The 16,150-nt window shown below is 46.3% G+C and overlaps 1 protein-coding gene across 2 annotated transcripts in view; it reads right to left on the reverse strand.

Moving 5' to 3' along the window:
• TBC1D22B (TBC1 domain family member 22B) overlaps positions 1 to 16,150 on the reverse strand; it is a 79,708-nt gene that overhangs the window by 41,632 nt on the left and 21,926 nt on the right. For both annotated transcript variants that reach the window (XM_015069796.3, XM_053222868.1), the window contains exons 3-7: positions 9,857 to 10,164; positions 6,450 to 6,629; positions 5,846 to 5,916; positions 4,316 to 4,444; positions 2,996 to 3,061 (exon numbers count right to left, since the gene is read on the reverse strand). In XM_015069796.3, the coding sequence (XP_014925282.1) occupies positions 2,996 to 3,061; positions 4,316 to 4,444; positions 5,846 to 5,916; positions 6,450 to 6,629; positions 9,857 to 10,164 (754 nt within the window). The remainder of the gene's footprint in view (positions 1 to 2,995; positions 3,062 to 4,315; positions 4,445 to 5,845; positions 5,917 to 6,449; positions 6,630 to 9,856; positions 10,165 to 16,150) is intronic.

A 16,150-nucleotide genomic window follows, 5' to 3' on the forward strand; every position in this document is an offset into this window, starting at 1 on the left:
GGGTTAAGTATATTAGCCACAAGAGACCAGAGACCTAGACTGGGGAGAAGGAAAAGATTTTTTAGGGTCCCTTTTCAGAGTCTGGCCCTGCCCCATTCAGCTACACTCCCTCTGCCTTCATTAGGCTCTCAGCTATCCCCCCATCTTCTCTGATACTATTCATCCCTGGGCTTCATCCTGGTGGCCAAAACTACCAGTCCGACACATTCCTTACACTGGCTTTGACTGGGCTGCCTCGTGTCTCTGTGAGCCACACCAGAGGGACGGCAGAGCTGATGGTGACCACGTGTAGGGGGCACGGGAGATGAGAGGGCCTCCACCGCACACACACGGGCTCTGGGGGCAGACTGAAGAGGCCTTCTTAGAGGTCAGGTGCAAGGAAGAAAGCCCCCCAGGGAGAACAACGGGAAGAAAATGCTTTTATGGCTTTGGAGTTGGTAAGCTAGCGCAGGAGAGGAGTAGAGAATCTAGAGACACAATAAAGGATGTGTCCCAGCCCCCGTGTTGAGTCTGCCTTCCAGCTGCAGAGGGAAATGAGACACACGCCCATTGTCAACACTCTTGCCCTTACAGGCAGTGAGAACAAGCCCTACCAGGAAGCAAGCTGGCCTCTCTGCCTCCACTAGACTTGCCCACTTGCTCTCTGGGGCTGAGGGAAGGGTGTGACATCCTCACGTGGGTTAGGCCCAACACTTTAACGGGGGCCCTCTTACATTCTCTCCTCCCTCCCTTGAAACACAAGCCCAAGCTCAGGCTAGACCCACCATGTTCAGGAAGATCGCAAGGGGCTCCTGCCTGCCTCCTGTGGCCTGTGTCTGTCTGGACGTCTCTGTTAGTTCTGAGAGAGGAGGGGAGGAGCAGAGACAGAAAGAGAGAGAGAATCCCAGGGCTTCTGCTCCACACTGTCAGCTCCTCGTGAAAACACAGATCCTCGCTGACTGGTTTCAACAGTGGCCAAGGGCATGGAGGCCAGCAGCTCACAATCAGGAGACCTGTGACAATCCCTGCTTGGTAAGGATGGGACAATGCAGGTGCTCACACACTGTACAAGTGAAGATGCCACAGACATGGCCTGGCACCAGGCCTGGTTACCAGGGGAGACCGTGGAACCTTCATGACAGAAAACAACCTGGGATAATCTTGCCTTGTGGAGAAGAGTGGAAGGGATAATCCCTGAAGATTTTTCTTGCACCTCTTGTACTTGGGTAATTCTGCCTTACTGTAGTCAATTCTCAAGTTACCTTTCAGATATGCAAAGCAAGCCTTTCAGTATTCTGTGTTGCTTAGTTCTCTGCTCCTTGGTCGGCATTTTAAGTAATACTCTGTGAGAGGACTATAGCCAGCTAGAAGCAAAGATGATTCAAGACAAAATGGAAAGAATGTAGTTTGAGTTCCCTTCTTTGTATTCAGATTCTACTACTAGAAGCATGTTAAACAAACTGCGTTCCCTGTCTCCAAGTTTACAGTAAGCACGCACAGGTAAAAGAGAAGTATCTGAACATCTCCAAGTTAAAGCATAAGCAGGGCTGAGCCGTGGGAAACAATGGGAGGCACAAAGGGACCCTCAATGGATCTTCCGCTTCCTTTGAGCTGAATCTTAGAGTTAAAATAATGCTGTCACCACCCCCTTCAAATCTTCTTAATGCTACTGGTAAGTCATGAGGGATCCCACCAGTGGAGATCTGCATTTAAATAGAATTATGAATATAATCTAAAGTCAAATAGAAATTATTTTGAGCATTTTTACCACCATCCCTCTCTATTCCGAGGAAAACTGAAAACAGGATTCAGAGAGGACTTACACCCGGCGTCCTAGCTACCGTGAAGCTGCTAAGGAAATCCCTAGTCTCAAGGAGGTTATAATTACTGCTTGGGTCAAAAGATAACAGTCCCACTGAGACCTTCTATGCGTTTCGTGCACTTGTCAGGTTTCACAATATCATGACTACTTCAACTTCTGGGTATATTCTCAGAAGGATTTAAAAACAGGGACTCAAACAGACATAATACCCAAAGTGGAAGCAATCCAACTGTCCACAGAGGATAGAGTAGACGGACAATTTGTGTTACACACATATAACGAATATTATTCAGTTTTAAGAGGAAGGAAATTCTGACACACGTTACAACATAGATGAACCCTGAAGATATTATCATGCCAAGTGAAATAAGCCAGTAACGCAAGGACCGACAATATATGGTCTTACTTGTTTGAAGTACCTGAAATATTCAAACTCATAGAGACAGAAAGTAGGATGGTGGGTTGTTGGGGATGGAGAATTATTATTACTTTTTTAATGTTTATTCATTTTGAGAGAGGAGGGGAGGGGCAGAGACAGAAGGAGAGAGAAAATCCCCAACAGGCTCCCTGATGTCAGCATGGAGCCCAACGTGGGGCTTGATCCCATGACCCTGGAATCACGATCTGAGCTGAAACCAAGAGTCAGACGCTCAACTGACTGAGCCACCAGGCGCCCCCAGAATTATTATTTAATGGATACAAAGTTTCAGTTTGGGCAGACGAAAAAAGTCATAAAGACAGGTGGTGGTCATACCACAGTGTGAATGTACTTGATGCCGCTGAACTGTGCACTTAAAAAGGGTTAAAATGGGACATTTCGTGTTACACACACTTACCACAATAAAAAAAACCATCATTAGCCCAGCTTGATAAAGTAGAGCAAACACAGGACTAGGAATTCTGAGGTATGAGTTCTAGCCTTCATCCTGTTACAGTGTGGCTTTAAAGCCCCAGATAAGTCCCTTAACTTCTCAGAGTGTGACCTGGCCCATAGATTTGTCGAGGAGAACAAATGAGAATGCACAAGAAAGAGCTCTGCAGGGACCACAGCTCCGTATCCGAACAGAAGGTACCCTCATGATTAGCCACACACCTGCCCACGGCCGGAGGGAGGTCTAGGACACATACATGCAGAACAGGTGCTGTGGAGGTATGGAGCAGAGAAGGGCCGAGAATGTTAAGTACTTCCCTTACCTCCTGTACAAGCGGCTGCTGGAACAATGGAATGAGAGGATTTGTCCTTGGAATGTCGATGTGAATCTGAAAAAGAGAAGTCATGTCTAAAAACACAAATGCCAGTTTGTTCTTTTGAGAAGTTATTTTCTTAAGATCTGCGAATCAAGGGGGTAAGAGTGACAGCACAGTATCTTCAGAAAGAACTGACGGACATACCAGAAGAGTCTAATTAAGCCCGCCTGTTCATCTGGAATACGTTTCCATGACAGCAATAGCTTACTGAAACTGAGGAAACCACTTATGTCGAACAGCAATGGGCTTCACGACCTAAAGAACCCACGGCCTAAGAGAATCGCCCTGGAGTCTGTTTCACTCTGGGCTGGTGCTTACTCAACAGAAATGATCAAAATGTGCGTCCCTCTTTCAGAGTCTTACTCATCAATAGCTCCCAAGAGCGGAGAGAGCTCTGAAAGTGGCAGACATGTGACTGGCTTGAGAACCAGAGGGAGCCGGCATTCAGTAACTGTCACTGCCAAGTCCTCACGTCTGTTACCAAAGAGGTCACGACAGCTGGTTTCAGCTTCAGGATTTCTCCGAGCCTTAACGATCGATCCCGAGGACCGTGGCGGCGACAGCAGCAGAAGCTACTTTGGCTCTTGAGGCTTCCTGAAGACAGCTGCCAGCAACCTGGGCTTTTCCCCTCGCCCCTCTTCTTCCTCCCCTCCTCTTTTGGCAGGCGGTGGGGACCACGGTGAGGGTGATGGAACACTGCCTGCCGAGCCTGCTGGTAACTACTGCTCCTGCAGACACACGGGCAGACATGGGTGCTGAAACGGCACTAGCTGCCAGGTGGACACACTAATGTCACACAGTCTAGAGGGACTGGACCACTCCTGAGTGAGCTTCTCGTTCACTCTGTGCCCCGGGACCCTTACTACTTGCGGCCTGGGACCAGTAGTGTTGACACCGGCTGGGAGGCTGTCAGAAGTGAAGGTCTCAACCCAGACCCACTGAATCAGAATCTGCATCTTATCATAACGCTTGGGTGGGATTTTATCAAGACCCTGGATGACTTGTATGCATGTGGAAGGTGGAGAAGCAATGCCACTGATCAGTGCAAAAAAAAAAAAAAAAAAAAAAAAAAAACAACAAAAACTCTATTTAAAATGGCTAAAATCAGAGCTACTCATTAGAAACAGGGGAAGCAGTTCTGGGAATAAATTTAATTCCTAACCAGCACACCATAGCCTGAAGACTCGGAAATCCTGCACTATGACAGTTCTCCCAGGAGAGACATCTGACAACTAGGATTCGTAACCCAAAAGGTGATGACTGTACCTGTCGGTAGGTATCCTGGTGATGTTCCTCATTTCGAGAGTCATAATACTGCTCAATGAAGCCAAAATATTCCTCCCGCTTCCGCTGCAGGGTCAACTTCCTCCTCTCGGTGTTTGCTGGGAGATAGCCCTACAGACAGGACCGCGGTTAGATGGGGACACACGTTGGTTGCACGAGTCCTTAATTTTCACTTTAGCCTAAGGATTGGCTTGGCAACCGTCAAAGGGGCGGAAGGACAGCTGCCAAGAGCACGAGAATCCTCCCTTTTTGGGCCCGGCCGCCCAGTGTCTGCTCTCTCCTTCTTCAATGAGACTCGCATGTGGGCAGACGAAGCCAGGCCAGCTTTCCCAGGGTTACGTGCACACTCCCGCAGCCCTGCACTGTAGTTGCAGTGCGTGCTGCTGGTGAGCGCCCCGGAGCTGGCTCAGCAGAGCAATGAATCTAGGTCAGCGGGAGGGAACTGGACCTGAGTGGGGGCCTCTGGAGGGCTGCGTGTGTGCAAGGCGATACTTCCGGGAATCCCAGCCCTACGGCCACCTCTACGGCACATCCCAGGGGTGTGCCTTGGAAGTCTGTGCCAGTCACACATTCTTCTCCACGCTAATATTCAGAACTGCCAGCTTAGAAAGCTGAATGGAATCTGTGACACGGGCAGCCACGACGTGCAGACACGGAACTTCTGGCAGCAGCCTCCCGCCTAGCCAAAGCTTCAGGCCAACTTTCCTTCTCCCTCCTGGTCTAGAGCCCACTCCCAATTCGTGCGGCTCCCGTTCCCGAAACCACGACCAAATCTACACTTATTGGCATTCAAACTTATTAGAAGTGGCGGAGGCAGTGATTACATGGCTGCAGGATCGGGACTCCTGGGGAACACCGAGGAAAGAGTCACTTCCTCTCGCAGACATTTATGTAATACATTCCCCAGGCAGGGCCTGCAGAGCAGGGACCAGGCTTCATTCATTGTCGTGTATCCCCGCAGCTGCTGGCACCATGCCTGGCAGACAGCAGGCCCTCAATAATTCCTTGCTAGATGAATGAATGAATGAACGAACGTGACAGGCTCAGGAAGTCCGAGCGTCCCTATCACAGAGGCTGGCACAGTGCTCTGCCCTCAGGGAGAGCGGGACTGGTGCAGGCTCCTGGGGGAGGCCCATGTCTCACCTCCTCACAGTGCCAGAGTCGCTTCCCACCACTCTGGTTATTCCTACTGAGGAAAGAGTGAAGTCTGGGGAGTGTGGGAGCCTGTCCAAACAAGTGCTGAGATCCCTACCTCACTACGCTCTTTCTCCCTGGCGTTGAGCAAGGGGGGATACACCAACAGGGAAAAGCTGTGCTCTTCTATACGTGCGTGAATAACTCGCAGGGATGTGTTTATTTAGGCGCAGAAATAAGATGACAGTCCCACAGATCTGCCACACCCAGTGGGACTGGAGGAGTCTATGCAGTAAGACGAATGTGCCCACACTAACCTCAGCAGGTAAGAAGGGCTGTGTGAGGCTCACGCTTCTCTACACAGCGGGCAGAACTCACCGACAGGAGTCTCCAGGTTATGGGTCGAACCTCCCTGGGAACCCCCGGCCAGCTACACTTCCTCAGTTCATCTGCAAACGGACAACGGCTTGATTGGATTAGCCCTTCCCACAAATGCCCTAAGACAACCCTGAGCCAGCACTGCCTGATTCCTCCCACCATTCAAGAAAGACCACCACCACCAGCAGCAGCAGCGGCTACCGACAAGCACGGGGAGAAAGCCCCAGACAACAGCCCTGAGCAGCAAAGTGGCGAAGACACGGCTCTGCAGTAGTGATGCAGTCAGCTCGGAGATCAGACTCAGGGGGGCAAAGAGAGACCCGTGGGTGTGGATTTGAGTCAGAGTTGCCTCGAGGCAGAGGAGACCAAAGCCAGAACAGCTACACTATGGTCTACGGGCCGCAGAATCCAGTCCCACCTAATTTGGTCCCTAATTTCTAGTAACATACTTCTGACTTAATACCTGCATGTCACTGCAATGGGCACCAGATCAGGAGATGCTGGAAAAGTAAAAGAAGGAAGAATAAAGAGCAATAGCTTCCAGGTCTCTGAGAATTCCAGTCACCAAGAGGTCCTACCTTGCCCGGGGCTCATGGGGACTCACCTAAGTCAGTGTTGTGGCTGGAGAGAAGCTGACGGAATTTTTCTAGGCGGGTTTTCTCCCGGACAGTCATCGGGGGCGCCCCGGAAGCATTCTGGTCCGAGATGCGGGCAACCAGGGGGATGATGGGTCGGAGAGGGAGTGACTGCTGTTTGTGGAGTGGATTCCTCAGGCATGTGTCACCTGTGATAATGAAAGAGAAAGAGAACAGGCGGCAATGTAGAGCATGGACGTGGAGGGACCCTGAGCTGGCTGTTCAGTACTGGCCCCTCCGCCAGAATCGGGTCCGAGCAGCTGGCGCGCTGCCCCAAGGTGCCCGCTGAGGGCAGCCAGGGGACGGAAACCGTCTGCCCGGGGGAAGGGCTGCATTTTTATCACAGGCTCCCAAGGCATCTTATGTGCTAACAGACTCCAGAGGCCATAGCAACTGTGACAACTTTTTTGGCAACTCTGGATGGAAATCAAATGTTTTCTTTCTACCCCAACCTGGGATGTGTCTTCATGCCTAATATTGAATGTGGGGGCAACACGGTCTAAGGTAGTGTTTGCCTTCCCTTTCCACATCACAGAGCACGTAAGCAGTGAGTTAAATTCTGACTGTCCTTTCATAACTGTTTCATATTCTCTATCTATCTGGGCCTTAAAAAGCAGGAGTCACAGGGAACCTGAGTGGCTCAGTCGGTTAGGCATGTAAGTAGGGCACATGTAATAAAAACAGGTGGCTGCTTGCCTGAAGCCCCAGGCCCCATGCAGCTGGCCCAAGGGCTGAGAGGATCAATATCCACGGCACAACCCGAAGCTGTTCTTGGCCCATCAATGTGCCCTGCACAGCAGGTGAGAGGCTCTGGCCCCAGGCAACCCTGTTTTGGGTTCCTCTGTGCTCCTACATTTCCCACCAAGGTGAGCCAGCTTTTAATTCTGCTGGGATATGACTGAAATAACAAGAACACAGACCCCAGCAGAACCACATGGCTGGTTCTTGACATTTCTAACCCAGATGATAGGAAGGAGAAACGAGCAGTATAGGACTGACATTTCCTGAGCTCCTACTATGTATAAGGCATCATGCTGGTCACATTTACATAGGATCTCTCATTTGATTCTTGCAACATATGGTAGGAATTATTACTTTACAGATGAAGAAACCACAGCTCAGAGAGGTTAAAAGTGATTTGCTAGTGAGACCTGAGATGCCACCTTAGGTCTGTCTGATTCCAAAATCCTTATTTATTTTACTACCCCAAAGTAAAGTCAGTTTTAAATTCTGACTGTCCTTCCATAACTATTTCATGTTCTTTTATCTATCTGGGCCTTAAAAAGCAGGAGTCACAAGGAACCTGAGTGGCTCAGTCAATTAAGCATCTGACTTCGGCTCAGGTCATGATCTCGAAATTCATGTGTTCAAGCCCCACATCTGGCTCTGTGCTGTCAGCACGGATCCTGCTTCAGATCTTATCCCACTGTCTCTGCCCCTTCCCCGCTCATGTTCTCTCTTCTCTCAAAAATAAACATTAAAAAAAAAAAAAATGGGCTAAATGGGTAAGGGGCATTAAGGAATCTACTCCTGAAATTATTGTTTCACTATATGCTAACTAATTTGGATGTAAATTTTTAAAAATAAAAAATAAAATTAAAAAAAAAGGCAGGACTCACAACAAGAATTAAATGATGAGGGGTTCCTGGGTGGCTCAGCGGGTTAAGCATTTGGTTCGGGTCATGATCTCACAGTTTGTGAGATCAAGCCTCATGTCAGGCTCTGTGTTAACAGCATGGAGTCTGCTTGGGATTCTCTCTCCCTCTCTCTCTGCCCCTCCCCTGCTTGCATGCATGCATGCTCTCTCTCTCTCTCTCTCTCTCTCTCTCTCTCAAAATAAATAAACATTTTTCAAAAAATAAAGAAAGACAGGGCGCCTGGGTGGCTCAGTTGGTTAAGTGTCCAATGTCGGCTCAGGTCATGATCTCGTGGTTTGTGAGTTCAAGCCCCGCGTTGGGCTCTGTGCTGACAGCTCAGAGCCTGGAGCCTGCTTTGGATTCTGTGTCTCCCTCTCTCTCTGCCCCTCCCCTGTTCATGCTCTGTCTCTCTCTCAAAAATAAATGAACTTAAAAAAAATTTTTTTTTAAATAAAAAATAAAGAAATCCTCTCTTGGAAAAAAAAAAAAAAGATGAGCACTCAACAACATGCACAACTAGAAGGTTTACAGAAGCAACAGTCACAGGGTATTTGGCTGGGATGCCTAGTGTAACATGGGGCCTAGGAAACACAGACCACACACTGGCGGCCTGAGAGTGATGTGCACCTCTGATATCACAGATTAACACATGATGTTCACAGGAGGGGACCTCATAAAGGGAATGTTCTGGACGGTCCTGGCTGTATGAGGGCTGCACCTTTACTAGGGATGGGGGCGGGGAGGGGGGTGCTTCCTCACACTTGAGATCCTTTAAGACCCTCAATCACAGCACACAGACACTTCCAACAGCCTATAGCTACGGCCAGTCAATCAACACCGAACACCCACGTGGGCACGGCACTGAAGGTGGAACCTGGAGCCCGATCGGCGATGGAAAGTGACTGTGGCATTTTAACAGCCTCACAGCCTAAGTTCATGACCACGTGCTTATTCTGAAACTGCAGAAGTTGTTCTCTTAGAGCACGAGTCGGGACACACGCCAGGCTCTGACATTCTTCCACTTCCCTTCGCCCTTTACCAGTCAGCCATTCTAACTTTCACTGGACTAATGACACTTCCCTCTCTGACTCAGAATAACTGGCTTCCATAAAACCCTCTAGAGCAAAATTACATACAGCAATGGATAGTTAAGAGGGTACACTGAGAGACCCCAAACATCTGATAAAACCACCATTACCTCAACCACTTGCAGAAGCCAGTTTCCCAAAAAGAAACAGAAGGCGTGTCTCCTCCCACGCCGCCCTCAACCTGAGGCTGTGACACAGAGCCTCCAGGCACATGTTGCTCCATTCCTTAGGAACAGGAAAGGAACAACCTTACTAGTGACTGCTCCCCAGGGCCGAACAGGCCAAACAACAGTGCCACACGTTTGTGAAATTCAGCCACTAACAACTTTACATACATGAGTCAATAATCTTAAACCTGACCAGGCCCAAAGAAATGTGAAGCAACCAAAGAGCAAAAGTTCTAGACCCCATCACAGGGAAAGGAAGAACAAAACGGCAGGCAAAAATGGGGTGTCAGCAAGTGAAGCCCCAAGTAGCCATCAAGGTGTGGGGGCGGAACAAGCAGAGTCTATGACCCATTGGGCTCAGGCTTGAGCTTTCACATTTACCATTCAATGGAAGATCTGAGTAATGCCCTAGAGAAAAACTGTTCATTTGAGGTGCACTCTGCTGAAAAGGGTGAGGCTGTGGAAGGGAGCAGGATGGACTTACTGGAATTTCTGGACAGCTGAGCGTCACTGCTGGACTTTATGACCTTGTAGCTGGCAGGAACATCGGATGTTGTTGACTGGGAGCGTTCTGGTTTCACCCTCAGCTTGCTGTGGTTTTCTAGGACTTGGGCTGCGGTCGCCAGAGCAACTTTTGAGTTCAGAGTTTGGAAAGAAGGGGAGGAAAAGTCCTCTTCCTCATCATCGCCAATGTCCCAAGCATCACTGGTATTCCGGGCAAACTCATGGAAACTGGAGGCCTTCTTATTCTTCAAAGGAACTGTGTTGACTTTTGACCGTTCTTTGATGAAGCTTTAAGAAAGGAGACATCGTTACCAGGGAATGATCTGACACTTCTGACCACCTTCACTGGCTTAATATGAACAGTATGACAAACTAGTTGATATATAATCTTTACCTTCTACAAATAAAAACAGCTGTATCCATTCCTCATCTAGAGGCATCTAGACCAGCACTATACTGCAGAGACTGATGGAGCAGAGACAAAAATGCTCACCAAATATCCCATGTGCTCCCCTATACTTCCCAGCCCCCCCACCCCCGCCCCGTATTCAGACAAGGCTAGAAGACTAGTTCTGGCCAATAAGCTGAAGAGAGAAGTGAGGAAATCACTCCAAAGCCAAAGCAGACAAGCACAGGGATGAGTTCTCTCTCTATAAGCTTTCTTCTACTGTGGTAACTGGCCAGGGGCCTCCCTCACCTGGGAAGCAGAGTGACTGCGTAGGGTAGAGCCTGCTCTCCACTCCCACTCAACTCCATTCTGGACACGTAGCATGAGAAAGGAATAAATGAACCTTTGTTGTGACAATCCACTGAGATTCTAGAGTTAATCTGCTACGGTAACATAACCTAAACTATTCCTTAGAGTAGGACATGAACTCCTGGCAGAACCAGAGATAATTTTAGGCAGTCCATATGTAGCATGAAACATCAAGTTCCAGAATGAATGAGATGTTCCTTTTTCATTCTGTTAAAGTCCTTCAGCTAGCCTAAAGGAGACAGTCTCAGTATGGTGCTACTCTGTCTTTAAGACTATTTTTTAACAAAGAGAGGACAGCCTCAGATCAACATGTTTGCAAGCAACATCAGCTGGTTTAGAATTTTCTTAATAAGAGAGTTTTGTTTTTTTCACTATGTTTACTTTTAAGGTTACTTCTTCTATTTTTGGCAAATGATAATTAGCTTTCCACTTCTAATTTACAGAAGTGATGAGGTTTACTTTAAAATATCAATGTGGGGAGCCTGGGTAGCTCAGTCGGTTAAGTGTCCGACTTCAGCTCAGGTCATGATCTCACGGTTCGTGGGTTCGAGCCCCGCGTCGGGCTCTGTGCTGCCGGCTCAGAGCCTGGAGCCTGCGTCGGATTCTATGTCTTCCTCTCTCTCTCTGCCCCTCCCCCACTCATGCTCTGTCTCTCTCTCCCTCTCAAAAATAAATAAACATTAAAAAAAATTAAAAAAAACATAAAATATCAATGTGGAATTATGGAAAGAGGCTAAATGTCCATCATCTGATGAATGGATAAAGAAATTGTGGTTTATATACACAATGGAATACTATGTGGCAATGAGAAAGAATGAAATATGGCCTTTTGTAGCAACGTGGATGGAACTGGAGAGTGCTATGCTAAGAGAAATAAGTCATACAGAGAGAGACAGATACCATATGTTTTCACTCTTATGTGGATCCTGAGAAACTTAACAGAAGACCATGGGGGAGAGGAAGGAAAAAAAATGGTTAGAGAGGGAGGGAGCCAAACCATAAGAGACTCTTAAAAACTGAGAACAATATGAGGGTTGATGGGGGGGAGGGAGGGAGGGGAGGGTGGGTGATGGGTATTGAAGAGGGCACCTGTTGGGATGAGCACTGGGTGTTGTATGGAAACCAATTTGACAATAAATTTCATATTAAGAAAAAATATATATATATATATATATCAATGTGGGTCGCCTGGCTGGATCAGTCGGTAGAGCATGTGAATCTTGACCTCAGGGTTGTGAGTTTGAGCCCCACATTGGGTGTAGCAATTACTTAAAAATAAAATCTTAAATACACACACACACACACACACACACACAAATCTAACTGAGGTTTTTTAAGACGTTATTTTTTAAAAATGCATTCAGTAAAATAACAGAACAGACTTTGGCAAAAAAACGTGAAGATGGTACATGACGACAGTTTGGGAAAACTAGATTGACTCACTGAGGAAAGAGAGCTTAGTCCTAGGAGTCATGCGAATCATTCCTACTTTCCTGACCTTTTCCTCTTTAGGTCTCCCCTTTAACATCTGTGGGCCCTTATTCTGGATCCTGGGGACCATGTGGTTGGGACATTTCTAACTCAGTCTTGTCTAACATCCCTCAAATCCCAAACCTTGTGTACATTTACACCTGGAGCCTGAATGCACTGGAGTAAAGACATCACTTGGGAATGCAAGCTGGTGCAGCCACTCTAGAGAACAGTATGGAGGTTCCTCGAAAAACTAAAAATAGAACTACCCTATGACCCAGCAATTGCACTACTAGGTATTTATCCAAGAGATACAGGTGTGCTGTTTCAAAGGGCACATGCACCCCCATGTTTATAGCAGCACTATCAACAATAGCCAAAGTATGGAAAGAGCCCAAATGTCCAGCGATGGATGAATGGATAAAGAAAGAGTGGTATATATATACTAGGGAGTAATCCTCAGCAATCAAAAAGAATGAAATCTTGCCATTTGCAACTACGTGGATGGAACTGAAGGGTATGATGCTAAGTGAAATCAGTCAGAGAAAGACAAATATGATATGACTTCACCCATATAAGGACTTTAAGAGACAAAACAAATGAACATAAGGGAAGGGAAAGAAAAATAATATAAAAACAGGGTGGGGGGGGGGGCGCCTGGATGGCTTGGTCGGTTAAGCGTCCAACTTCGGCTCAGGTCATGATCTCACGGTCCGTGAGTTCGAGCCCGCGTCAGGCTCTGTGCTGACAGCTCAGAGCCTGGAGCCTGTTTCAGATTCTGTGTCTCCCTCTCTCTCTGCCCCTCCCCTGTTCATGCTCTGTCTCTCTCTGTCTCAAAAATAAATAAGCGTTAAAAAAAATTTTTTTAAAAGGGAGGGGGCAAAGCATAAGAGACTCATAAATATGGAGAACAAACAGAGGGTTACTGGAGGGGTTGTGGGAGGGGGGATGGGCTAAATGGGTAAGGGGCATTAAGGAATCTACTCCTGAAATCATTGTTGCACTATATGCTAACTAATTTGGATGTAAATTAAAAAAATAAAATTAAGTATTATGTTTAAAAAAAAAAAAAGACATCACTAATTGCCTCCCTGTTTCCTCCAGCAAAGCACAGTGATACTAGAGGGGAAACAAGGTTCTGCCAGAAGAGCTGAATTTCCCCATTTCCAGGAGCTGTTTCTTCCCTTTGGGTAGAGGTGGGTGGTCTAACAACCCATCTCGTCTCCCTCGATGAGTGCAATGCTTATCCTAAAAGATAATTGTTATTAACACTGATAAATACAGTCTGGGAGCTCATACGGCTCAGCTCATCGATATGTCCTTACCATTAGCATCAGAAAAGGAGTAAGATTTTAACTCAGGCATTGTTTTCAAAGCTGGTCTTACACAGAGTAAAGGAAGAGAAGACATCACACAAAATACAAGGGAGAAAACTAGATTACAAGATGCAGCAGTTCAAATGTGATAGAAACAAAATACCATTTTCTACCCGCCAAGTTAGCAAAGATCTAAACAACATTCTCTTCAGTGTTGCCAAGGGTGCAGTGGGACCGCCATCTAATGGTGCAGGTGAGGGTGTATGTTGTACAGCCTTCTGGAAAACAATCTGGCAACATACATACCATAAGCCCGAAAATGGTTTATAATTTCTGACCCTAACAAAATAACCAGAGGGTCAAAGGATCTAAGACAGTTTATCATGGTGTTATTTTGGTTAAAAACTGAAAAGAGCATAAACATCTAGAAATTGGAATGATGAAATTTGTTCAGCCACCAGATGAAATGTTATAATGCCACTGAAAATCACATCTCACAGGCTATTAAGTAACACTAGAAAACGATCTCAATAAAGTGAAAACTGGAGCCAAAAAAATATATTTTTATAATCTCTATATTAAAAAAAAAAGTATATGCATAGAAAAGACCAGAAAGAAAATACATCAAAATGTTAACAGTGCTTATCGCTAGGCTGTGGAATTATAGGGGATATTTCATTTCATTTCTATAGGTCTCTGAATTATTTGTGTCTTCTACAGCGAGCATATCATTAACCAGTGGATAAGGTTGTTGGCTTTCATCAATCCCCAAAGTAAGAGTACTTATAAACTTACTAAACAAATGATCAGAAACGAGCAAGAGCTCAAATCAAAGAAAATAAAACTGGGACAACACATTGTGAATATCTGCTGTCAAAAATCCATCCACGAGCCAGAAGAGGCAAAGTACTCGTCTGTGGACCTGCTGAGGCTGCAGGTTCTGGACCCATCACTATGACTGTTTCTCTTTTGTAAAGGGGGATGTAGAAAGGGACCCTCAGAGGGTCCACTGTCAAGAACAAATAGGCAGATGTGTAAGAAAGCTCTGCCACCAATAAAATACTGCATACAAGTTCGTGGTTACTGTCGTTTTCCTCTTTGGAGGCTATGTGTACCTCAAGATTGCACACAATGAACCCAACTGATTGATATGGAGTACCTTGGATACCAAGATTAACCACTGTGTTTTTCTGGTTGATGTTTCCTAAATACTCTCTCTCTCTTTTTCTTTTTTTTTTTAAAGTAGGCTCCACACCCAACATGGGGCTTGAACTCACGACCCAGTAATCAAGAGTCACATGCTCTACCAACTAAGTCAGCCAGGCGCCCCTCTTAAATACTCTCTTGATATTTTTAAGATTTTTAAAATAAGCCATCAAATCAAGAAGCTAAATTTTTTTTTATTTTTTTTTATTTAAAAAAAAATTTTTTTTAACATTTATTTATTTTTGAGACAGAGAGAGACAGAGCATGAACGGGGGAGGGTCAGAGAGAGAGGCAGACACAGAATCTGAAACAGGCCCCGGGCTCTGAGCTGTCAGCACAGAGCCCGACGCGGGGCTCGAACTCACAGACTGTGAGAGCGTGACCCGAGCTGAAGTCGGACGCTCAACCGACTGAGCCATCCAGGCGCCCCAAGAAGCTAAATTTTAACTCAGGCCAAAGAAGTGACTGGATGCTGATAGTTTAACACTGGGTGAAGCACACATACACCCTGCACTGGATGGAAACATTGCACCAAGAGATGGGACATGCTAAGACTCAGGCTCTAACACATCCGTACAAACAAAGGAGGTAAATCAGCCGAGTGGTGGGTACATGAGGATTTGTTATATTTTTCTTTACATCTTTTTAAGCATTCAGGTATTTCATTACATTTTTTGAAGGAGATGAAGATTCAATATAAGTCAACTGTTGAGATTAAGAATTGGAATTACTCAGGTGAAGACTTCTGCAAATAGAAACTGGAAGGACATATCACAACACACTGAAGAACAAAGAAAGGAGGAAAGGCTGTCATTCCCTGTGACAGGAAGACAAGAGACTCAAAGCAGACCATCTTGAGGCCACTGGAAATTATTTTAGAGATGCCTATTCCACAAAACCCAGAACGCAACCAACCAGTCAAAAAAAGTCAGCTCCGTCTTCTGGAAAGAGGCCTTCATGGAGGAAGGGGCTGGTACCACCAGGAGGGGTAGGAGTGTGAGGACTGAGGGTTGGTGAGAACCAGTTACAGAATGAAAGAGGCAGGTCAGAGTGAAAAGGTTCCTGGGTTGCCACTGAGAGGAAACAAGAAAATCTACAGACCAGCAACAACGGTGGGATGATTTAAAGTTGAAGCATTTCCATGTTTACTCATTTTGTTCTCTCCAAAGGAGAGAATATAAATTTATACATACGTTAAAGTGTGAATGTATTGGCTATTTACTAGGTGCCAGGTTCTGTGCTAATATTTATATATACCCATTTTCTGATCAATGCTCATTCATAAGGCTATAAGGTACTATTACTTTTTGAGGTATTATTATTATTATTATTATTCCTATTTGCAGATCAGGAAACTGAGGCTTACTGAGGTCATGAGCAGGCAGCAAAGTCTGGGCTCAAATCTAGGTCTACCTGACCTGACGGCCTGCATACACTCTTTAACTCATCTACCTAGAAAAGGAGGTCTAGTAAGATCTGCAGCCCAGGAAGAGGAGTTGCCAGGCAAACGGAGCACATACCACCA

The sequence above is a fragment of the Acinonyx jubatus genome, chromosome B2 (assembly GCF_027475565.1).
Source record: "Acinonyx jubatus isolate Ajub_Pintada_27869175 chromosome B2, VMU_Ajub_asm_v1.0, whole genome shotgun sequence".
In the NCBI taxonomy this organism is placed as follows: Eukaryota; Metazoa; Chordata; class Mammalia; order Carnivora; family Felidae; genus Acinonyx; species Acinonyx jubatus.